Raw genomic sequence first — 24,882 nt, 5'->3', positions numbered from 1 at the left:
AACTCACCATTTCACACAGTCCTACAACCTTGATTCCGATCCCATTTTATTGTGAAAAATGTTTTTTATGTCGTGTATACGCACAAGCAAAAACTCGATACAAAATCACAAATGGCAGAACCTTTGTTAGTCATTTTACTAGTGACAGAAGATTTACATTTTGCTCAGTAAATTCTAGCAGACTGTTCGGCAGTAAATTGATGACCATTCAGTATAAAACAGCATGAATACTGACTATTCAGCAATAGGTCACCGAAAGTTTTGACAGTTCGTATTTAACGAATACTTCGGTACAGAAATTATCTGTATACAGTGAACTATTTTAAAAAATGCGGAAGTTTCGCAACTTATTTTGCTGTTTTCGTTATGAGCAGAATTTAATAATCGCGGCCACAGCAATTTAATATCATTGACGAAGTTATCCGCAATAAAAAGTACCGAACATCGAGTATGGGATTAAGTGTGCACAAAATTTTTCACAGTTCGTAAAGGAAAGCCGGAAAAACTAATAAATACGATATTCCCATAATAAATTTGATATTTCACAACAAAAATATACCCATGTAGCATTGCTGATTGGTTTTGTTTGATTTTTTTTGGGGTTTTATTACAGCAATAACCAAAACTCACAGTTCTATGACTACAGGGGATGGCCAAAATGTTTGGGATAGGCAACTTTTTTTGTCCCACAAAAAAATTCAACATGCTGTAACTTTTCATAGAGTGCATCAAAAAATCTCAAATTTTGACTGTATATCAACCTGTTATATGTGCATCAGTGGTATGAGTTTGGGCTCGATTGGACCGATATCCCTCGTAAAAAGATAAACATTCAAATTTCAAGATTGTGTTGGTGAATATTTTGGCTGGAGCATAAATTTATGCTCCACGTAAGGAAGCACAATCCAACCTGTCAAACTCCATAGTGAAAAAATAGGTTGCCGTCCCCTTGTGTACTACCCTCTTTAGAGATCTCACCGATATGCATGGCACCAACACAGCGGTAAATTTGCAGCCGCACAACACAGCCGTCAAAACGGTGCATCTCACGTCGTTTGTCACCCACCCACCGCTCAGTCAGTGCACGAAGGAAACACAACAAACGAATTTTCCGAAGAGGCGCGCTTTCACTCGAACGGTTCGGGCACCGGTACCGCTAGGTGTGCATCAGGATTCGATACCGCTGCGAAGTGTAGTGGTGAGCGCGACACGAAACTGACTGTGAGTGCCAGGTCTCACACATGCACATATGTGTGCAACACACGCACACACCAATGTTTTGAGTGAGTGGCAAAAAAATCGACCAAAAGAGTTTCGTCGTCGTCGTTCGGTCGGTCGATGATCGAAAAAATTAATCAAACGTTTTGGCTGTGCTGTGCGGTCATACAACACTCTACAGTAGAGCGAAAAGTAGTGAAAAAGTGCGAAATACGCAGAGATTCCAGGCTTCCCGGTAATCCAAAAGTGACCAATCGTAGTGAATTCTCGGAACGGAAGTTTAGTGAAGAGTGGCAAGGCCGGAACGCGGACGTTTTTGTGGTTCCGCCCGGAAGAAGAAGCCTGTGTGCGCCGTATAATCTGTTGATTTTTTTTTTCGCTATCGCGGTCGTAACAATATTCCGGAACACTGTACAGCCGTTTCTTGGTTTTTGGTCATCGCCGTAGCCGTCGTCGTCGTTTGTGAGGACAGGGAGCAGAAGTTTTGGAAGTAGCAGTCCCCCGAAAAAAAAAACGTCACACAAAAACAATGGAGAAGAGAATAGCGCTGGAAAAACGCGGACTTCCAGATGATAAGGTAAGTGCGGTGCGGGGAGGTGACCCGAGAGAGGACACCTGATCTTCCGGAGGATTTGGGACTGGCGAAAACCGCCGCGATTCCTTTCCGACGGGCGGGGGGAAGTCCAACCTTTTTCTTTTGCCTTCCGCCACGCGTTGCACCCCCGCCACCGTCCGTCGATTCATTTCTCGCGTCTCGCTCTTGGGCTGCTTGCTACCTCTCGGAAGGTGTGTGTATGCAGCACGCACGCACATTGGCGAATAGAAAACCGCGAGGATGCAATCTTTCCTTTGATTTCTATTTAAATCCGTCCGTTTGGGGCGAAGATTACCTGTTATGGGGTAAAAAAAAGTTCAACCGAAAGTTGTGCGATCCAGTCCGAAAAATAAGTGCGACATTCTCGTTGCTCGTTGTAATGGTGGCCCACATTTAACCTCAAAAGTTCGTTTTAAAGTTTTGCATCTAATCGAGTGGTCGAAAAAAAAAGCTAAGCAACGCCTCCTACTTTCATATGGCAAGTTCTCTCACCTGGTTCGTCGGGGGTACATCGGATGGGTTCCCCCAGATGATCAGAGGGAACTCCTCATTGACAGTTTTTTATTTTATTTTAAGGACGGTCGCCTTGTTCTCAATCAATACCCGTTCTCATCATAATCACAACCTCGCGTAGCCATGAGGGAGAAATGAAGAACAAGAAGCTCCGTTTCAGTACGAGCAGGTGTTCCCAACCGGTTTCTGGTTGAGGTTCACCTGTTACGGCGATTGATTCTTAATTATTATTTTCTAAAAATTGAAAATAATTCAATACTATATTATAACTGCCACGCTCACGTTAAATCTAATAAATACAATTCAATAAATAATTATGTGATAGCCATTTTGTGAGACGTTCGGTTAAGTACTAGATTTTGTAGTAATGAGCTGAATTTGTGTATGGTGATAAGGTAAATTTTTCGTTTCTACAATGAAATGGTACAAAAAGCGTGAGAACCTTGTATACCTGCGCATTTGAGGGGTTATAAACACATTATCGGTAATTTTATAGTAAATTCTCAATTATTAAGCGTATTTTCAACGTAAAGCAACAGAATAGGGTCTAATTGATCCAATAATCGCTATTGAAACGTATCTACTTTTATTAGCTCTTCGGAACAAGCCTAACATCAACGTGCCTGTCCAAATTACAAACATGTCCAAATTATATTTTTTTTACCCTATTACCCACGCTCTTTCCACTACTTTATTGTAATAACGGAGTATCTAATTTATGATCTTTTGTATGATGAGAAGGTTCTCATCAGACAAAAATTCAGATCAATACTGCAAATCTAGTACTTAACCGATTGTGTCCCATAGGACACAATCAGTGCAGTATTAGTTTGAAAATAGTGAGCTGGAATTTTGTATTATGAGATGATCCTTTTTTGCAATGAAAATGTGAAAACAACGTGGGTATAACGATTTTTTTTACTAATTTGATGCTGTTTGAGCAAATTTTTGAGTAACTGTGTTATTGTGTTATTATTATTTATTTCTTGCAACTTCAACAACACAGTTACCCAAATTGTTGCTAAAACAGCATTAATTTAAGTAAGGAATTATAATACTCACGCTGTTTTCACCATTTCATTGCAGAAACGGAGAATAATTGATCATCTCACCATACAATAATTCACTGATTGCTTCCTATTCCTATATCTCCGGATCCAATAAATTGAATGAATTACTTAGAGCCTTACAGAATTTCTTAGCTCCCAGAGTCCCTCTCGGGCCAAACATTTCAATAGGTCCTATCTGTATTTGAGAGGCTCTCTTTTTTCACTTTCTCTTTCAATTATGCAATATAATGGTACACTTTTCATCTATTTTTGCAGTACAAATCGAAAGACGATTGTTTAGACCTTCGTTCAATGCAAGGAGATAATCATAATACAGATATACAGCTGAGATATTAACCCTCGAACGATCGCGCTGTTGTATTTTGTACAACACGATGAAAAAATCTCGCTTTTTGTACTCAGCATCTGAGACGAGACTCGCGAAGACGGTCTTCTTTTTCTCCACTTTGTTATTTTTTTCTTCATCCTATCTGTGTTGACATTATGTTTTAAGCTGGTGGTTCAAACACGTACGTGACCGCATCACCTCACATGCAGTGTGACTGAATCCCATTCATGCACAAATTCATGTTGAGGTGAAATTTTGCATCGCCTACACTGCCCCCACTCGCAAAACAGTCCCATATGAATAAGAAAACCCAGCAAAGATGGGACTGTTATGCGAGTGGCGGCAGTACAATCGCCAAGCAAAGTAATCATTGGAATATTTTGTTTTCAATTTATTTTTGACAGTACAGGAGAAGAAATGCTGCTCGGAGTGAATTTTGGCTTCAGAATTTATCTCGGATAGCAATACTTTCCTCGTTTTAGGTAACGTAATCAAACGGGCTACAACTGACAGCTCAGTTGGGCTGCACTTCACGTTGCTTTGTTTCCTCTTCGCGAGTCTCGTCTCAGCTCAGCATAAAGCGTGGTGCTGACGCATGTAGCCAACCGCGCGAGTTACGGAAGGTTAACGAAAGAGAGGGAAACCAAAGAGAGCTTCTCTTCTGCAGATAGGACCTTTAGACATGTTCGGTCTGAAATGTTCTCGGAACTCTTCGTAATTTTTGTACCCTAAGAAATTTTAGTGGAGTTTCTTCCATGATTTATTCCCAGATCTCCACAAGAGTCTCTCAGAATATCTCTCTGATGTTCTCAGGGTTCCTCATTAAAACTATCCGCGATTTCTTTCGGTGCTTCTGTTGGGATTTCCCCAGGAGGTATTTGAGTTTTCTAAAGGAGTTACTCCTAGGAGTTCTACAAGAGCTTCCGGTATTTCTACCGAAGTTCGTCCTTCAGCTTTATTCTTCTAGTGTTTTTCACTGGATTTCTACAGGAGATTCAGCTGTTTTTTTTTTTTCTAAAGGTTTTTGCGGGATTTCCTGTAATGATTCCCACTCAGGTTTTCTCCAGATACTTCCCAGGTAACCAATAAGCATATGAATAAACCGTATTTCTGTTTTATATCTGCATTCGGCCTGCTTACTGCCGTATCATAGCAGTTCGACTGCCAAACTGCTCTATATTAATAATTAGAATGCTACTTTAAAATCTGACAGAAGTTTCGTAGCATTTCAGATGCATGGTATGTTTTGGTCAACAGGCATCATAACTGCTACTTTATTGCCATGAACTCTGCCATGAAACTGCTATCAGAGATGAGTGATGCTAAAACAACAACACATTTTCACTTTCTTATTTACGTGCCACGGCTGTAGAAGCCATCATTATTCGCATGTCCAGTCAATCATAGGTAACAACAAAGAAAATCAATGGGAAAACACGCTTTGGCAAATTAATTCCATGGTTGGTTTCCTATGATTGATTTTATTATCAGCACCTGCCGAGCTCATAACATAACAAAGCAACTGACGGTGTAATATTTACTCATGGCTTAAATAGGACAAAAATCCAACGCGCTTTATCGGATCATCAATAGCTTACCCTGTAGCGCGGTTTAGCACCATTGTCAACCCGATGATCGAGGGATCGAACCCCAATTTGGCCGAAAGCAGCGTTCCCCAAGTCTCTAAAGGAGAGGAGAAAAATTAAGAGAAAGGGAAGCCGTAAAATGAACAGAGGAAAATATTTGTTTTTATTTTTGACAATATGGGGGATAGGAGAGATAAGCATTTAATCAGCCGTATATTGGGCCAAAACCTGCATTTAATTAGCACTAATGGCGCATATACGGCAGATTAGCATTTAATGACCTGCTGTAAAGGCCCATATAGTACCGAATTAAAGCCATTTTAACTGCTTATTGGTTACCTGGGTTCTTTTAGAAAATTCCTTCCGGTGTTGGTCCTGGGGGGATGTCTTTTAGTTTTTTTATGAATTTACTCTAATTTTTCCAGAGTGCCTTCTGGGATTTCTGCAGGAACTATTGCTGATATTTTTCATAGAGCTCTTCCCGTCTTTTTTTTTTTTCAGAGCTTTTTTCAGACTTTTCCTCCTAGTTGTTTGCCAGATTTCTTGCAGTGATTCACGTGAGGTTATTGTTTTACAGATCTTTTCGGGATTACTCCCATGGACCCCTGGGAATCTGGATGCTTCTATGAGATTTCTTTGATAGTTGACTCTCGGAAATCTTGCAGGGATTTTTCTGGCATATCTCCTGGGATAACTTACGAAACCCGTTGCATGAAATCTCGGAGAAATATTGTTTGGGAAGTAGGGTGGATGTACCAATTATGGCAGTACTAAGGAAAACTATTTGTACAAAAATAACGAGAAGACCAACGAATGTCATCAATATGTATGTGAAAAGATAGCTAAGTTTCCACACTTTACAGGAAAAATATAGAAACGGAGCCAATACTACTTTTAGTATTTATTACAGCGTGTGCCAATGATAGGAACCCTGTACCAATTATGATTACATTTTTTAACTTCCGTTCCTTTTCGCACTATTTGCATGCATTCCTTATGGGATTAGCCATAACTGGTACACTATGGCGAAAAAGGGTGCAAGGAAGCCGAAATTATAAGGAAAATGATTTATTTCTACCATAATTTGAGCAAAATGTGAAGTTTAAACGAGTGCAACCATCTTTTGTGAACGTGATCTGTTGTTCACAATTTTTTTTTTCTTGTTGTTTTACACTGTTAGGGTGAAAATCAACTATGGTGAATGATTGGTACTATAACCATAATTGGAACACTTACCCTAGTTCCGGAAGAAAACATTAAGCAAATTCAAGGAATTCCAACTAGCCTAGTGGTTCCATAAAGTTGCGCTAGCTCCAAGTGATCTTACAATTGCTTGTAATTTCCCATATAGGACATTTTCCACGAAATTCTCTTCCCAGAGAGAAAGAACATCTGGTTATCTGGAGAAAAGTATTTCGGATGACATATGTTACACTGGTGCTGTCGTCTATTCTCGTGAGCTAAGGCTACATCTGTCTTACTCATTTGCTAGACACTGCACCGTTTTTCAAGCCGGAATTTTTGCTTTTATGTGTGGAGCGAAATTAGCACTTAAACAACACGTTATGGGTTAAGTAATATACCTCTGTTTAAATAGCCAGGCTGCTATGACAGCACTAGCTTCGAACCACTTTAGGTCGAAGTTAGTTATCGTTTGTGGAACTCAGATCGAAGAGCTGAATACAGCAAACGCTATTCACCTTGTATGGGTACCTAACCATTCTTCTATCGCTGGTAATGAATTGGCTGATGAGTTAGCTCGCACTGTAGTATCACATGACTTAATTGGCCCTGAGCCAGGAAGTGTGCACCGGATGAAAACCAAGTCATTAGTTGCGACTTTTTTAAATTGTGCAAAAAGATGTAAATGCTTATGTGCGCTCTTTTCGAAAGAGAAAGCTACGCGAGTATTGTTTGTAACAGTCTAATGAAACTACTGGAACAAACATGGACTTGTGAAGTTTGAGAACCCGTGCCCTGAACAAGTTCGAAATTATTTTGCTCTTTTGGAAAGAGCAAGTTATTTGAAGGCTCCCAACATTGTTACCGTATGATTTTTCCTATAATAGGAGATTTTTAATCAACTTCTGGAATTCCCTGATCCATCCTTATCCCCCAAAACAGCGAATTCCAAACGACCCTCGAGAGCACTGTAGATTCGTCATCGCCGTCGACGGTCTCTCGTTCGCATGTTTACATGTTCCCTACAACTTTTATCAGCAAAAAATTTCGCGCTTCGTACATCGATTGTCGCACGAGTGCAGCGCAGATCGAATTGGCAAGTCCGTAGAGCACCGGTACTCCTCCGATGGTTCCCTGCCATGTTGGACCATCATCCGTCCGACGACCTGGGACCATCCAAACGCTAGAAATGCCCAATTTTGGCGAATTAATCATTCATTAAGTGGGAAAAATCAGCCGCCATATTGCCTAAGAAAAAAAAAACGCGACACATATCGAAAACCCCTCTCTGCTGCTTTGCAGGCTAGAGTCGACCGACATCGACGACGACGACGAGAGCAACGACGAGGCCTTGTCCATACTGTGTGTACATTCGTTGTAGTCGTCGTCGCACCACAGGCAGGCCAAGCAAGCAGGCAATCGTCACAGGCAGAGCACCACTATACACAGTCAAAGCCCGAAGTGGAACTGTGAGGAACGAACGGTGTTTCTCTGGGGAAAATTTTTTCGACAAAACGTGATTTACGGATCAAGACGTTCAAAAGTCTGGATTAAATCTAACAAATGAGATAAAAATCGTGTTTTATTTGATTCTAGTACTATTTTAATATCATTTGAACGCAACCTCCTATGTATTCTTACATAATACAAGTTGAAAATTTTGAGACATTCTCGAAATTGGAAATCCACGTAAAACTTTGCCTTGAACAAAATGATGAATAATCTTCTTGTACCGACTTTTCGAACCCTCTGAGCAGAATGCTCTCTTCGAATGAGTGTAATCAGTTTCGTACCTTTTAATTCCGCCCTAATGAATTAACTACATTGGCTGTTTTCCTACTCTCCGCATCGACCAATGTGGCGCTAGCTTCTATGCGCGAAAAATCGCTAAAAGTAAGTCGCAAAAATATTGTATGGCGAATACCATCTAAAGGCAAATTCTTCAAAGTGGAACACATCATTCGAAAAAATATTTGGTAGTGGTTGTGCACAATGGTGACCACTATTAAGCCTACCAAATATTTTTTTCGGGAAAAGCTTTGTATTTCAAGTAATTCAAGTTTAGATGCATTTCGCCATACAAAATTAAATTGATTTACTCCTGCTGATCAACTGTGGCTGCGCGCAAAGCGGGTAGTCCATTGCTTATCCTTTGACAGATACGCGTATTTCGACTAACTGACACTGAGGAAGATTACAATTCAAGCATAATTTTTCAAATCGACGTATCTAACTTTTTCACTGATCTGAGTAAATTCATGGTCAATGTTGACGACCATTTCACTAAAATAGTTTTTTATAAAAATACTTTTCATAAGTTTTTTCGTGCTTAACATCACCAGGGATATAGCACGCACTAGGTAAGAAACAAAACCTACTCATTCCATATCATTTTCACAATGAATTTTGATAAAAATACACATACACCGGGTTGGTTAGAGATACGTCATGCCAGATACGTCGCTTTTGTATGGTGCCAGTTTGGTGTATCTGTTACTTTTGATTTTGGCTAGATACGTCGTTTGGTTTTCTCATATATCAAAACGGTGTATCTATCAGTAAAGTTGTAAACATCAAAATAGTTAGATACGTCGTTTCGAATAATATGCTTAGTTAAACAAATTAAGCAATAAATCATCGAACAGTGATGTGGATTCTTCAATTTGCTTTATGAATCATGCATGCAGCAGTGAACCCGGATTTGTTTACATTCTCGAGTTACGTCGGATTGAAAAGTTATGCTTGAATTGGTAGTCGAAATACGCGTATCTGTCAAAGGATAAGCAATTAGGGCGGAATTAAAAGGTACGAAACTGATAACATTCATTCGAAGATAAATAATCTTGTCCAATTAGGTTCATAGTCGTGAGGAAAATTAAGGTGAATATAGAACGAAGCCACACCATGAATTTTCGAAAGCACAAATCTGAGGAACCAAACATCACACCGAGCTGAAAAGTTGATCGATTGGTCACCCGCTGGTGGTGACCAATCGATCAACTTTTCAGCTTAGTGCGATGCTTGGTTCTTCAGATTTGTGTTTTTGAAAATTCGATGTGGCTTTGTTCTATATTCACCTTAAGCTGTTTTACCATGACCTTATTTATACTATGCTTTATTTGAATATCGATAACGTCGCTCGTATATGCCAACTTTGTGCAAAGTTTAAAGTTCCTGCAATTCCTTGTAAACTTGGGACATACATGCGTCCCGAAAATTTTGTTTGTTCGATAACAACACGCAGAGAAACACCGTGCCCAGAGGGTGCGAACACCGATTTTTATTACGACGTTTCGTAATCGTCAAACTCGACTCGACCAACACACTCCTTTGGTGCTCTTTTTCTTGAACGGATGCCTCGTCGCCGGACTCGCCGCGTCTTGGTCACTCATTATTCCTGTATGCTGTTATGTCAGTACACCAGATGCACACCACCACAACTCACCGTGCCACAGCACATACAGTCACTCACTGTTGGCTGGACGCCGGCCACCACACACCATCGCTGCCGTCGTGTGACGATGACAACCAGGGAAACTGCACTCTCCGCACAATACATACACGGGGAGAGAGAACCGAAAGCGGCCGCCATCTTGCTTTTTCATTCCGATGGCAGCTGCGACTTTTTCCACTTTGGCACTCGCTTTTCAGGCACTTTTCCTGGGTCTTGAGGGCCCCCGTGGGTACCAAACGATCGAGCGCGCCAAAACGCATCGATTGAGGGCTCCTGGGGCGCACTTCCGCTCGGAAAATTACACTGATTACGACATATTTTCATGCACCTAGCATGCCCGACAAAGGAGTGCTGCTTGATCGAGTGAACGCTCAAACGCGACTGGGTTGTTGGCGGTGTCTGTGTTGGTCGTTCCGACCGCGCGCTCTGCTGGCTGAGTGCCCCGGGTTTGTCGAAGAGTAGCGCGCCATAATCGACACCTCGTTTGCGTTGGTATTGGTAGAATGTGTTGTTTTCCGACACTAGAAAAGCCGTTTCGATTTCTTCGATGGGAAAAATGTAAACACACGGTGGCCGTTCAACCGATTTGATCGATTTAACTATTTGCCGCTGCGAATCCGCGCTCTCTTCTCTTCCTCTCGAGCGGAATGTTTATGTTGTACCCTCTCAGGTACAGTTATGCAAAAGCCACCCACACGCGTCGATCCAGGTGGTGCGTTGCAATTTTGTAGCGATCCAAGGATCGTGATTGCGCAATTCGGTTTCGATCCTTCCGAACCACGTTGTCGGTCGGTGTACGGTCAGGGATGATGGCTGATTTCAAGGTCCTTGCCTGTACTGCCATATGAATGGATCCATCAAATCGACGAATAAGCAACGCATTCGTTTCGATTCGCGCGACAACCACAACGACGAAAATCGATGATGGCAACACCGCCATCTGACTGCGTGTTGATCTCATTAGGCTTTGAGTGGTGAGTGTGTTCTTGATGGTATCCCACGCGTACGGATATGCAATCACAATGTAACGGAACTCACACTAGAATGGCAATGCTATCTATAATGCGAATACCGACTGCACTAATCAAACTGGGTGGGATCTCGCGGGAAATCGTTGAAGAGCATGCACCTTATCACATTGCTGATGGTGACCGTTGGTTCATATCCGAAATTGCAAACGATATTGGGCGGCACATCCTCTTCACAACTGGACAGGAAGTTATTCACTTTATTATCATTATTTTTCTTCAGGTCACTTTTGAAACCTTGCATTCCAAAACTGAACTCCAAAACAACAGACCGGACCGGGTTGTAAGACCCAATCTCCAACAAGAAGCCCTCTCCAGGTTTTAGCCCTGCAATGGAACATTAACGCCTTTCAGACAATCTATTGGGCATGAAAATACTCCAGGATATGTATTGACCAGCAGGAAATCCATCAAGCCACAACAGTGACGTTGGATCGAACTCTTCGGGGTAGTTATCGATGGTACAGCAGAGCATAGCAGAACATGTATCACTCGGTTGCCCTGGGGAATATCACACAATCATCCTCGTAGCTGATAGATCTGAACACCAATCTACCTATAATTGCGTTATCGGTTGCGTCACTATACCTGCCAAGTCGAAAGCTGCTAGATCTAAAGAAAAAATTCGACCAAGTTCTCCATAAGATTCTCAAACCTAGATTGATACGTAGTGAAGTCAACGATCACCATCGAGCGGAGCATCAAATGTCTATGGGCTATGTTCTTATCAGCACTGTCGACAAGCATGAACTTTCAATTCTGAAAGGCAGTTCAAATAGCTTTGGACGGATTAATTGCAGAAACAAGGACAAAATAGTATAATCGGCTGTAGACAGTTTGTATTATACCGTTCAAGCTAGTAGTCGTCTTTCCATATCCTTATCAGGTTATGGGCCCAGCATAGCTGTAATCGTGAAGGCGATTTGTTGATCGGAAGAAAATTTTTCTCAAGATCGGAAAAGCGTACGATTTTTTGAAAATGCAAGCGGAAGACCAGAAAGTATACTGGAGAAGATCGCCGATTCGCAACTGGAATCTGGCGCGAAGGCAATCTGGCGCTGCAGAACGTTTTCGCCAAGAAAGGGATTTCCGGCCAGTTCTATCTTCTCAAGTAGCTGGCCGTGATGGAATAAAATGAGGCTGAACCAATGGAGGATCATCTGCTGAAGTTCGATCGGATTATCAGGGAGCTGGCCACGGCGGATATCCCCATGCACGACAGGTTGGTGGTTTTCAATATTTTGCAGACCATGCCGAAGCCTTTTTCAACAGTTGGTTACAGTTTTGGAGACATTCCCATCGGAACAGTGTTCATTGGATTTTGTGAAGGCCAGGTTGCGAAGTGAGAGCATCAAGCGGAAGACCAATTTCGATGCCGACGGTTTGTCTAACGACGAAGCTGCCTTTTACGGAGGACGTGCTAAAGGTTCCAAGCTGAAATGTTTTGCCTGCGGAAAGGCAGGACCTAAGAAGATGAACTGTCCAGCAAGACCAAGAGGACAGGATAGAAGACAGGAAGACCGTTCAAAATCGGGACGGGCGAAGCTGAAGGGAAGAGCAAATGTTGCAGATTCCGAGGTAGCTTTTATGATTGTATGTCAAGCGAAGCAGCAGCGTGAGTAAGCTACTTCAGCCAATTTCAGAGTAGCCCTGCAGAAGAACACTGGACACACGTTAAGCGGATACTTTGGTACCTTCAGGTGACTTCCTGGAGCACATTTACCAACGAACGTGCAGCCAGCCGATTTATTAACCAAAGCATTGCCAGCAGCCGTATTCAAGAAACATTGAGAGCATTGGCATCCTGCGATGTCCCGAACAACGTTTTGCTTGAGGAGGGGTGTCAGGATACAAGCAACCGTAGCATATAAGCATAGTAGTCTGTACAACTTAGAGCCTATTAAATCAGTTTGTATCATACCGTCCAAGCTAGTAGTCGTCTTTCCATATCCTTATCAGATATCGCTTTAGCTTCCACTCAGATAAGCGATAAATTGACTAAACTCACCCGGGCCGAAGAGCTTTCCACTAGTGGACCGACGAGGTGAAGAAATTGGTCAAAGTCAGGCGGCAAGTCCCTAGGCGCCTACAACGACTTCCAACTGACCATTGCAATGGGAAGAAAATTGTGAACGAGTGGCGCGAGGCTCGAAACAACTGCCGGTGGGAACGAATAACGACTCCTTAGTCCTGATTAATGACAGCCAGTCTACTATGGGAGCGATTGAATGCTCTGCAAGGGATGACGCGACAAAGGGGGTTTGTCGTGAAAATAGAAAACCACAACGAAAGATGCGTTAACGATTCTTGACGCTCTCCCGGATCATTTTTATGAAACCGGATCCATCAAAACATAAAGCGACATCCCAGCAGCTGCTATAGCGGTCATTACCGATTTCACCGTACCTGCAGATCAGGGACAATCTTTCAATTTTCCCTTCACAGTAGAGAAACTTACTTTCGTTCTTCGAAAGACCAAAAGCAAGCTAGTCGACCTAGATCCAATCGGATACCCGAAATCTTCTTCCGATCGGTAAGAAATGCCTGCTAGATACCATCAATAAGGAATGGTTAAACGACACCCAGCCTAGCAGTTGGATATCGTGATTACAATTCCAAAAAGGTGGACACCTTTCGCCCAATTATACTCAGCTGTGTCGCCATGATGACAGAACGTCTTATAAATAGGCGGGTTGTGCAGCGTCTGGATACTGAGGGCCGCCTGGATCATAGGCATTACACCGCTCTGAGACAATTTTAAACGAAGCGTTGGACGAAGACGAGATCAGAGATCATATCAAGTTGGCATCGCTAGATTTGGCCAACGCTTAAAACATAGCCTGGATGGCGGGAGTCGTCGATTAGTGTGTAACGGGTCACTGCACTTCATCAAGCACTACCTTACCAATCGCACTTTGCAAGTTGTCATAGACAGACATCTATCAAAGCCCATTCCCGAGGAAACTCGGGTAATTACAGTGCATAACCCTGCTCTTGGTAGCAATGATAGTGTTTAAAGGTCTTGCCAGTGGTTCATTCGCCTTTTCCAAGTCCCGTCTTCCATCTGCACTCCACCGTACTTGGTACGCAACACCTTCCGTTCGAAAACTCCAAGGGCGCGTTGGTCCAATGCACGTAGGGTCCATGTTCCGTGCCCATAGAGAACTACCGGTTCTGCGAAGTTCAAAGTAAGCTCGATTGTCTGCCACAATGCGTCTTTAAATTTCTCTGCTGGTGTCGTTGTCGGCGGTCACCGGTGAGCCCAAGTACACGAATTCTTCAACCGTCACCTTCAATTCATCACCATCGATATAAATTCGGGGTGGCGGGCGCGGTTATTCTTCCCTGGAGCCCTTTGCCATCATGTACTTTGTCTTCGACACATTAATGACTAATCCGATTCGCCTGGCTTCACTCTTTAGTCGGATGTACGTTTCCGCCATCGTCTCAAATTTACGAGCAATAATATCAATATCATCAACGAAACAAAGCAGCTGAACGGACTTCATGAAAATCGTTCCACTCGTGTTTATCCCTGCTCTCCTAATTACACCCTCTAAAGCAATGTTGAACAGCAAGCACGAAAGACCATCATCAACTTGCCGTAACCCTCCGCGAGATTCGAAGGGACTCGAGAGTGTCCCTGATACTTGAAATACGCACATCACTCGATCCATCGTCGCCTTGATCAATCGTATCAGTTTATCCGGGAATCCGTATTCGTGCATAATCGACCATAGCTGGTCTCGATCGATTGTATCATACGCCGATTTCAAATCGATGAACAAGTGATGTGTGGGCACGTTGTATTCGCGGCATTTCTGCAACACTTGGCGGATGGCGAACATCTGGTCGGTTGTAGTGCGTTCACCCTCCATGAATTCAGACTGATTGGTGATTGACGGCGGCATAAAATTTGAGGGAGTGTCTTCCTAGTAATAGTATTATACTTCGGGTGTATTCGTGCAAGTCATTCAGGTCTTCTTCGCATAAATTTCAGTATCACAATTTTTCATACAATTTATTATTCTTCCCCACCTTTCGCCAGATCACCGAGCTTATCCTGGACAACTGCCGCAGCACCAACATCGATGGCCTTACCGATAGCTTCAAAGCCCTGGAAGTGCTCAGTCTGATCAACGTCGGACTGGTATCGCTGAAGAACTTCCCCAAGCTGCCGGCCCTCCGCAAGCTGGAACTGTCGGACAATCGGATCCAGAATGCACTCAGTCACCTGACCGGTAGCCCCAAGCTGACACACCTGAACCTGTCCGGCAATCGGATCAAGGATTTCGAAGAGCTGCAACCGCTGAAGGAGCTGGAGAACCTCGAAGTGCTGGACCTGTTCAACAACGAGGTCACCATGACCCAGAACTACCGGGACAAAATTTTCGAACTGATCCCCTCGCTAAAGTACTTGGATGGGTGAGTTGCTTCGGTCGATGTCTGAATTTGTCGGAGTATTTATTCTTCATATTTGTTTTTTTCAGATTCGACAGGGAAGACGCCGAAGCACCTTCAGACGAAGAGGACGAAGCGAACGGTGGCACCGAAGAGGATGATGGTTAGTATCTTTCGTGTTCATTTTCCATTACCTTTCAGTTCGCCATCCCCACATCTCCCCATTTCCTTCGAACTTTCGAATCCATACCTATATCAATGAGACCACAATTGGGCCCCATTGTAGACCGGGCATGTTTCTCCATCAACGGCATCGACATTGACCTGGACGAGCTGGAAGCGTTCGAATCGCGTCTGAAACAGAAGCGAACCGGGCCTTCGAGCGAAGTCAACGGTCTCGAGTCCCGGCTTGGTCAGTTGGAGCTTAGGCAAGATGATGACGCAGCTGTTGCTGGTGCTGGTGTTGCGGTGGTGGAGGCGGAGCCTAAAGACGACTTAGACAGGTTATACGAGGAAATCCAGAGGAGACGAAAAGACGAACAGGAGAAGCAACAACAGCTTGAAGCGGTCACCAGCACTAGCGGAACGACTCCGTCGGCGCCTGTCTCGTTGGGATCGCTTCTGTTGGCCTTTCTTTCCCTACTAGCCTTTATCAATCAGATCTGCTACGTGCAAGGCGACCGGCAGCAACTGATAGAGCGTTAGTTTCGCCCGATTGATTGCTTCGTTTGTGTGCTAATGGTGGCACTGTCTTTCTCTTTTTTGCTTTCAGATGACTCCGATCTGGACCATTCCTCCGACTATGACGAAGAAGATGAGGACGATAACGATGTTTCGTTAGCTGATGTGAGTATGCTGAGAACAGTTTCTTATTGACGTAGGGCTACAACTAGTGTTAATTGTTGGGGAGTCGGGCAAGACATGATTTTCCTTTGTTATAATCATGTTACATATTATCGTTTCCGTCTATGAGGTAAAGTAAGCCCTTTCGAACTATAACATCAATGACTCACTACCAACATATGAGAATGTCAACAGATCTGAAGCTATTGTTATGTAGGATATAAAAGTGATATCGAATAAACGATTGTCCTCTTTCGACTGAACAAGTTACTTCGTACGTTTCAAATCAGAGCGAGTTTCTGATCGAATCGGTGTCAAGCGTTCAACGATTTTAACCAAGGATGTTTTCGATCACCTGGCAATCATTTGACTCATTTATCTAAGCCATGGATAAATGAGTCAAATGATTGCCAGGTGATCGAAAACATCGTTGGTTAAAATCGTTCAGAAGCATAATATTGAAATGAGATGTTTGACAAACTTGTAGATAAGTGTTTTTCCTACAATGATCGCCAAGGACGCCATATCCTAACTCATATATACGGCGTGAGAGCGCTAGTAACACCTATTCATACTAAACGATCGAAAAATGCGATCGTTTAATATGAGTACGTGGTATTAACACTTTTACGCCGTAAATACAAGGGTTAGAATATGGCGTCTTTGGTGATAATTGTAGGAAAAACAATAATCTACATGTTTGTCGAACATCACATTTTAATATTAGGCTTCTGAACTGAGATATAGACAAATGAGTCAAATGATTGCCAGATGATCAAATACATCCTTGATTTTAACTATGACTCGGAGGCAATAATAACGTTTGCAGCCTGGTTTGCCAAATACGAAGATCTGTTCGAAGAAGACAACCACCAGAAGCTTCAATGTTTCTCAAATATCATCATCAACAATGTTGTCGTTTCGTAAAATGGTTCAATAGTGATCTTTTTGATAAAACGCGCGTTACCCGCTTTGGCCGAGTAGTTCTACGTCAATACTTTGTATCTTTCTAGATCTAAGCTCAATAATGAAGAACTGTATACTAATCTGTGCAATCTATTCAGGTGTACAATGAAAATCTCGAAGAGGATGGATCGGACTGGAACGAGGAGGACGGTGAAGTCGATTACGACTTTGACGAACCCACCGACGAGGATGAAGATGACGGCGAGGGCGAGGGTGAGGGTGAAGGTGAAGCCGCCGCCGCTGCCGCCACAGCAGAGAACGCCGGATCCGACAGTGAAGGTAAGTTTCGAAATTTTACTTCTTGATTCGTTGTGTTTCTTTTTGCACAATTCCTACTAATGTCCAATGGAATCCCTTTAAATTTATCCTAGTCTTTGAGTGCAATGGTTTGCCGATTCTACATGTCTATTTGTTTTCTTATATTCCAGCTGGAGAAGAATCCGAAGCCAGGGGCAAGAAGCGAAAACTCGAGGGCAATGACGGTTAAGGTGCCGTGTGTCCCTTTTCCCAATAAAAAAAAATCCCCTTTTACTTTAATTATTGATAATTGTAAGGATAAGTTTTGACTGTAAGGATACAAAATATTATAAACTCTCCGCAAGGAAAACACAAGTATAAATGAATCCCCAGAAACCACAAATTTACAGTAAATCCCGAAACCCGGTAGAAAAAGAAGCTAACACAGCAAAGCAGCAACACTTAGGAACAAGTTCACAGTCAGACAGTGAATGATCACACTCACACACACCTACATAGATCAACAATAGATGGGAAAAGTTTAAAATACAGGAACACACACACCTGTGTGATTGGGTGCGATTTTTACGTACCCGCGCACAGTTTTGTAGGGACACGCGGCGCATCACAGCAATGGTCGCAAAAGAAGTAAACGGGGAATATTATTCTAAACCGCAAACTGATATGATTGAACAAAAGTCGGAAAGTAAAGAAATGTATAGTTTTGACAAAATTTACGCAAACAGCAGTACCTTGATGAGTTTTTGTCCTTCTATTTTTATAGAATTCCCTTGTGTCGTTCTAGCAGAAATAGCCAAAAATCAAACGGCTCTAGTCCGTTTGACATAATGCTGTCCTATTTGAATCATAATTACGCCAAGCGGTTCAGAGTAATCCCAACAAGTCAATAACTGGGCGCAAGTTTCACTGTTAATATTCTGTCGGCTGTGCAGGAACATTACTCAGTTTATAAAGCAGCGCTATAAGCAGTAGCTACCTTCATGCAAAATACATTGTAAAAAAACGGTATTGACCATCGTTTGTTGAATGTTTCCTTATTAAGTACTCGTAAAAATTGTTCGTGTAACAATAACTCTTTGAACTCGACTTCCTAGCGCTTTCATTCTCGATGGTTCGTTTCTGTTACTTTCGTCCGAAAAAAAGGCTAGTTCTTTTCAATCATGTCGTCTGAAAGTCTTTCAATTTTCCATTTCATCTTCTGCTAATTTTCCCCCAATTCACGACGAACAAACTCTGATTATACAAGAGAACAACAAACACACCCAAATGAGCAACAAACAAGATTGAATGGGTATTAGTATGTGATGACCAGAAATCAGTGCTATAATATACAAACACTTCGGTCCGGTTTCGCTCTAAAGTATGGCGGAGATATTTGAAGCGATTTGGATATCTACAAGCAAACACAGATACACCCATGCATACAAAATACACACACCCATGATCCAGAGAGATACAAAAAAATAGTAAAACATTGAAAAATGAGTAAAAATCAACCCAAAAATGTCGACTCGGTTCGACAAGAATGGAAAATCAAGATGGAAACAAGAAGCAAAATTTATAAAATTAACAGAAAGTATTTGTTTAAATAAAAAAAAAGTAATTGAAAATGAGTGTTTTTCTATTAGTACCTAACTATGATCCGAAAGCCTCTTGTATTTCGGGTTACTATTTTCTTCGACCTCATGTAACTCGACTTCTCCACTAGACTTCTTTTGACTATTGTTCTTCTCCTTCGCCAGATTTTGTTTAATAGTCCATTTTACGAGCCGATTTTATGAATGAAATTTTGACAGAAGCATGCGTCTTAAAAAAATGGTCAAACAGATATAACTTTTTGAAAAGTTCATCAAATCTAAAATTTTTACTGTAAGTTGATCAACTAGTTGTGTATCAATGGTCCAAATTTGGGAAAGATCGGGCGAAAAGTACATGAAGTTAGGAAAATTCTAGTAAAAGTCATAATTCAAGACCAACAATTGAAAAGGCCACATCAACATTTTGTGAACAAACACGTTTCTGTCGTCTTGAGGCCTTTTGAACTCCACCCACACACCTCACCACCACTAACAGAAAGCGCAAACATCAAGCTTTCTGTTAATGGTGGTGAGATGCGTGGGTGGATTCCAGAAGGCCCTAAGTCGACAGAAACGTGTTTGTTTACGCAATGTTGATGCGGCCTTTTCAATGGTTGGTCTTGAATTATCCGATAGCCAACATTGAACTGTTATACAGTCAGGTTTTTTTTACTATTAAGTTAAGATAAGAGATAGAAGTTTGATGTCAAAGAACGAATTGTAGAGTGGAGGCCACAACTTTGCAAAAGAAAGAATTTCAATTTATTATGCATGTTTCAAAGATAATTGACATAAACAAATTGAATCACGCTATTTTTAGCTATTTTGCTCCAGAAAACTTAGTTATTTAACTAAGCCAATCGATTCAAAGATGCCATTTGATAGAAAATTCAATAATCTTTCGAATAAGGGTAGAAAAACTGCGATAAGTTTGATCATTTTAAAGTTATAGCCAGTTAAGGCAATGAGAGTCAATGACATGGGGAGTTCAATAACTACGTAACGGTTGAGATTTGACCATATGCGTAGAACATTTTTTTCGCCATTTATGGTCCTCTATCACCCTTTAAAAAGTTTGCACTCAGGAACCTAACACCCTGTAGATTTGAAGAACTTCACTGTAGCCTACAGTCTGTAGGACAGTTTAGAACATCCCAACATATTGTCGTCGCGGTTGAAACCCGAACGCGACAATCGAGTTTTCTCACAAATCCACAATTATTGAAACCTAGCGTCGGACGTGGTGCGGATTTGGCCCTATATCCAGCTCACTTTGCCCGACGTACGTTTGACGCATGGTTTTGGAGAAAAATCAGTTTTCGCGCGTCAAAAGTTCCGACTTTCAACTGCACGATCATTTTTTTTTTACCTGTTCAGCTCTGTCACTGCGACCAGTTTTTAGATCTATTGTGACATTACCCGTATCCTTAGTGTAGTGCATGACGCATTACTCAATAGGAAGCAATCAGTGAAGTACTAGATTGAAAGTAGTGAGCTGGATTTTTGTATGGTGAGATGATCAGTTCTCCATTTCTGCAATGAAATGGTGCAAACAGCGTGGGTTATATGGTTTCTTGCCTAATTTAATGCTGTTTGAGCAAAAGTTTGGACAACTGTGTTGTTGAAGTTGCAAGAAATAAATATTACAACAACAAAGTTACTCAAATTTTTGCTCAAATTGCATCAAATTAGTCAAGAAATCATATAACCCACGCTGTTTGTACCGTTGAGGATTTCTTGACTAATTTGATGCTATTTGAGCAAAAGGTTGGGTAACTGTGTTGTTGTATTATTTATTTCTTGCAACTTCAACAACACAGTTACCCAAACTTTTGCTCAAACAGCATTAAATTAGGCAAGAATGTATATAACCCATGCTGTTTGCACCATTTCATTGCAGAAATGGAGAACTGATCATCTCACTCACCATACGAAAATCCAGCTCACTACTTTCAATCTAGTACTTCACTGATTGCTTCCTATTGCCATTGAAGAGTAATAAAGTATCGATTTTGATACAGTTTTTGTTTTGTTTTCTCAGTAATTTCTTATAGAAAACAAACCAAGAGCACTGATAATTATTGGCCATGCATCGGAAAGCTAGCATCACCCTTGTGTACCGCTAAATTCTCCCCAATAAGAAGTTTAGAGCCCGGGTTTTAACATTAGCAGCAATACCATTCCAATAATGAAACATGTTTGTTTTCTAATATTATTTTTTTTTTTTTTTGAAGAGTGACCAGGTGGAGCTGCAGGACAGCTGATAGCAAAGCCTGGACCCTTTCCCAACTTTCCCCCTACTAGGACCAATACTCACGATGGACTAGACGATGTCGTCAACTTGAGCAAAGTGTGTAGTAATTAGCATTGAGTCGTAGTAGTTTTTAAAAAATACTGTTTTTAACTTTTCCCATCGCACTAGTTTTTTGATCGAATGGAAGCTCCAAAGATGATTTGATAATTGAACAATATTTCAATAATCGAAAATCTCCGAGGTCACTGGACAACATTCAGAGATAAAAAGGGTGGCTATGTCTATGTTAACGCCTTCAGAGTACTATTCTTGAAAAATATACAAAGAGCAAAAAGAAAAAAAAATGTGTCGTGGCTAATTTTTAAAGATTTGATATTTCTGAAAATTATTCGAAGACAGCTATCAGAGCTAGCGTTTTTAGCCGATATGGGCAACTAGTTTTTCTGACAGCTTCCCCAAACAATAATCAGATAATATCCTCAGTTATTTCAAGCTGATTACCAATAGTGTCAATAATCGATGTTAGTCATTGACAGCACCAGCATCATCCCCAAATAACTCTCATATTAGTGTTAGATAACACTTTTTGAGCTTCCATTCGATATTGTAAAGAAATTTGTCAAACCCTATTTGTCAAAATATAGTCAATAATGTATCAAATTGTGTTTCTAATTTCGCTAGTCGTCTTCTGCATATCTGTGATCATCTCAGTCCAAAGTAATATTATATCCATCGTAACCCTTTACAATGTCAACCGTCCTAAGTCCTAACTAAATTCCTGCTTTTTTGATCAGTGAAATAATACCGTCTAAGATTTTATTTAACACTAGTTTTTTACATTGTGTCTATGTAGTTTTAATCAAATTTTTGCATTTTCTCTCCTATCATGTCAGCCCTCAGTCATGTCAAGTCTTTGAAGTTATTTTGAAAAAAAAAAAAATGTTTACCTACGGAATCTGAAGCACCATGAACGATCATATCCAAAAGCAAATTAATTCTTGGAAATAACATAAAGTACAACATGCTGTCTATGTCGACAACTATACTAATGTTACCACCAAGAAACATTTTGTTAAATGTTTAATCGAATCTATGACGGTCAAATACCAAATGAAGACAACAACCCTTGCTGCGATAACACCTGTGTTGGTAGCCACCTACAGCACTGGCGCTATCCCCAATGATAGACTATAGACAATGATTTTTAATATGTCATGGGCTTCCCATGATACGACATACAAAACCTAGCTATCTATTCTAATGTACAGTCAAATCATTCAGCTGTCCTATCGGTTCTACATCACCATGTCATTCTCTTCCACGTGCCCTAGAAATGTCTACCTAGTTATTATACAAGGAAACGTTGTTAATAATAAATATTTGTCCAAAATGTCATATACAAGGCATTAACGCCAATAATGCAATTTAAGTATTGAGTATTGATCACACGTTGGCTTTGTAAAGATGTCTTCTACTTTGTAATCATAAATTACGTTGTCCAGCTAGTAAAATTAATCAGTTTTCGTCATGTCAAGCTGCGTTGGTAAAATGCGTCCAAGTATCGATCACACGTCAGCTTTGCAACCCAGCACCATTGTATGCTACACCCTCCTTCCCAATCTCAGTTGACCCCGACAATTCAGATAAATGTAAACATTATGAAATTTGCAACCAAGTATCACTGTAGGCACTCAAACATACTAGGAGCCACCCACAAAACGATCTCCTACAAATACTAAGAATGGAAATGTTACCAAGTTTCAAGAACTGTATGTGTGTGTGTGTGTGTGTGTGTGTGTGTGTGTGTGTGTGTGTGTGTGTGTGTGTGTGTGTGTATGTGTGTTTGTGTGTGTGAAAAACTAACGGTATCAATTATTGCATATTTTTCAAATGAAACTAATAGTGTTTGTCTATATCAACCGAATAGTTTAGAAAAATAAATAATCCCAAGTCTAAAAACATCTATATAGCTTTCATAACCCTTCCATATATGATGAAAAAGGAAATCAAATGTACTTAGCTTTGATTAATTCGATGTCCTGGTGTCCGACTCAATACTCGGGCGTGGGATTTGATGTACATGAAAAGATAGAAAAAATATTATTAGTGTTTTGGTGATACTTTCACTACGGCCATTCAGAATGGTTCAACGGATGCAGATGAGAAGATCATTCCTGCTGTCTTAACAGCGATCATCAAACTCAGTGGTAGATAAACTTGAAATACACGAACGCGAAAGAAAAACAACAAATGAACGAACGCGACTATTCTAAAAGAGAGAATGATCTTCCATCCGATCTTCAAGTGATCCTAACAAGCGACATATTTCGTTCAGGCACTTTTGAATGTCCGTATGGAACTTGTTCACACAAGAAATCTGCCTCGACCAAGTTGGCAGAACGCGCCCATACCCCTTTCTGAATCGAAGGGCAGGGTTGTTTGTTTTCTAATATTATTGTTATCATAATTATTGTCATTATTTTTTTTAAACCATCATTGGGGCTCTAGTAAGCCTGTTGATGTAGATCAAATAAATAAATAAATAAATAAATGTGTTCAGGAATAAGGATTCTAGCATGTCCCTTGCGTACTAGCACTTTCCAGTCTACGAAGAGTTAAGTGCCCCACACAATACATACGTTTGCGTGTGCGTGACAGTAGTTTGACACATTTCCTACACGCTCGTTGAAAACTACTCAAAAGTGAGTAGTTTTCGACTCACTTCAATACTTTGGCAAAAACTGTCAAAAGAGAGTAACATTATTTTGACCAACTGAGTTGTTTTCTACTCACTTGCCAAGAAATTTGCGCTTTACTCTCTTTTGAGTATTGGCTGTTTAAATTCACTCACCTGTAACGGTCAAAATCCAGTGAAAATCGTTCTAAGTCGCTGCGGTGAAAATGCTTTCAATTAAATATTAAGTATTTAGACGAAACACTAGTCCTGCAAAGTTTGTTTTAGGAAAGCCAAGAGGAAGGCATGGTAAGTGTATATACATACAGTACAGTTAAGTTATTGTATAATAATTCTCAAAAACTGTTTTCCAGAAATTGTCAAGAGCCCCGTGGTGCTTAGCGAACCATTTCAGTAGAAAAGTACTTGGAAAATATTCAAATTAAAATGACTTTATAAAAGGATTACCGATGGTTTCTTTCGGAAGACCCGGAAGACCTCTTAAGATATGCAGGATCGCCTTCAGAATTGCATTCGCCTATGATGTACTGGCCGCCGGAAATCATCGGAGCTCTGACATCCGGGGAGAACAAGTTCCAGCTCGTGATCCAGTTGCAAGCATTTATTTTCAATTTCAATTAAAAATTATTTTGTTAGATAGTTTGTAATTTAGTAATAAAATGTGTGTGTGTTTGTTTATGAACTCGGCATTTTTTTTTTCAATCTAAATAAAAAAAAAAACAATCAAAACAAATTTGTGAGACTGAGTAAAAATCTACTCACTTTGATAATTTCAAATTTAATAAAAGTGAGTTAGAGTTACTCTAATTTTGATAAAATTCAGCTTTACTCTAAAGTGAGTAACGCTCGATTACTCTCTTTTGAGCTGTTCCACTTTGTACCAAAGTGAGTCGAATTCTACTCACTTTTGAGTA

At 40.9% G+C, this 24,882-nt stretch overlaps 1 protein-coding gene across 1 annotated transcript; it reads left to right on the top strand.

Annotated features, from left to right (window-relative positions):
- Positions 1 to 1,360: 1,360 nt before the first annotated feature.
- On the top strand, positions 1,361 to 19,055 carry LOC109426686 (acidic leucine-rich nuclear phosphoprotein 32 family member A). The gene is made up of 7 exons (XM_029869667.2): positions 1,361 to 1,795; positions 15,023 to 15,399; positions 15,465 to 15,538; positions 15,662 to 16,075; positions 16,148 to 16,221; positions 17,283 to 17,463; positions 17,613 to 19,055. The coding sequence occupies exons 1-7, from the start codon at positions 1,748 to 1,750 to the stop codon at positions 17,669 to 17,671; spliced, it is 1,227 nt and encodes a 408-aa protein (XP_029725527.1). The 5' UTR covers positions 1,361 to 1,747; the 3' UTR covers positions 17,672 to 19,055.
- Positions 19,056 to 24,882: the final 5,827 nt, after the last annotated feature.

Source organism: Aedes albopictus, chromosome 2, assembly GCF_035046485.1.
Source record: "Aedes albopictus strain Foshan chromosome 2, AalbF5, whole genome shotgun sequence".
Lineage (NCBI taxonomy): Eukaryota > Metazoa > Arthropoda > Insecta > Diptera > Culicidae > Aedes > Aedes albopictus.
This window is presented reverse-complemented; position numbering and strand designations above follow the sequence as displayed.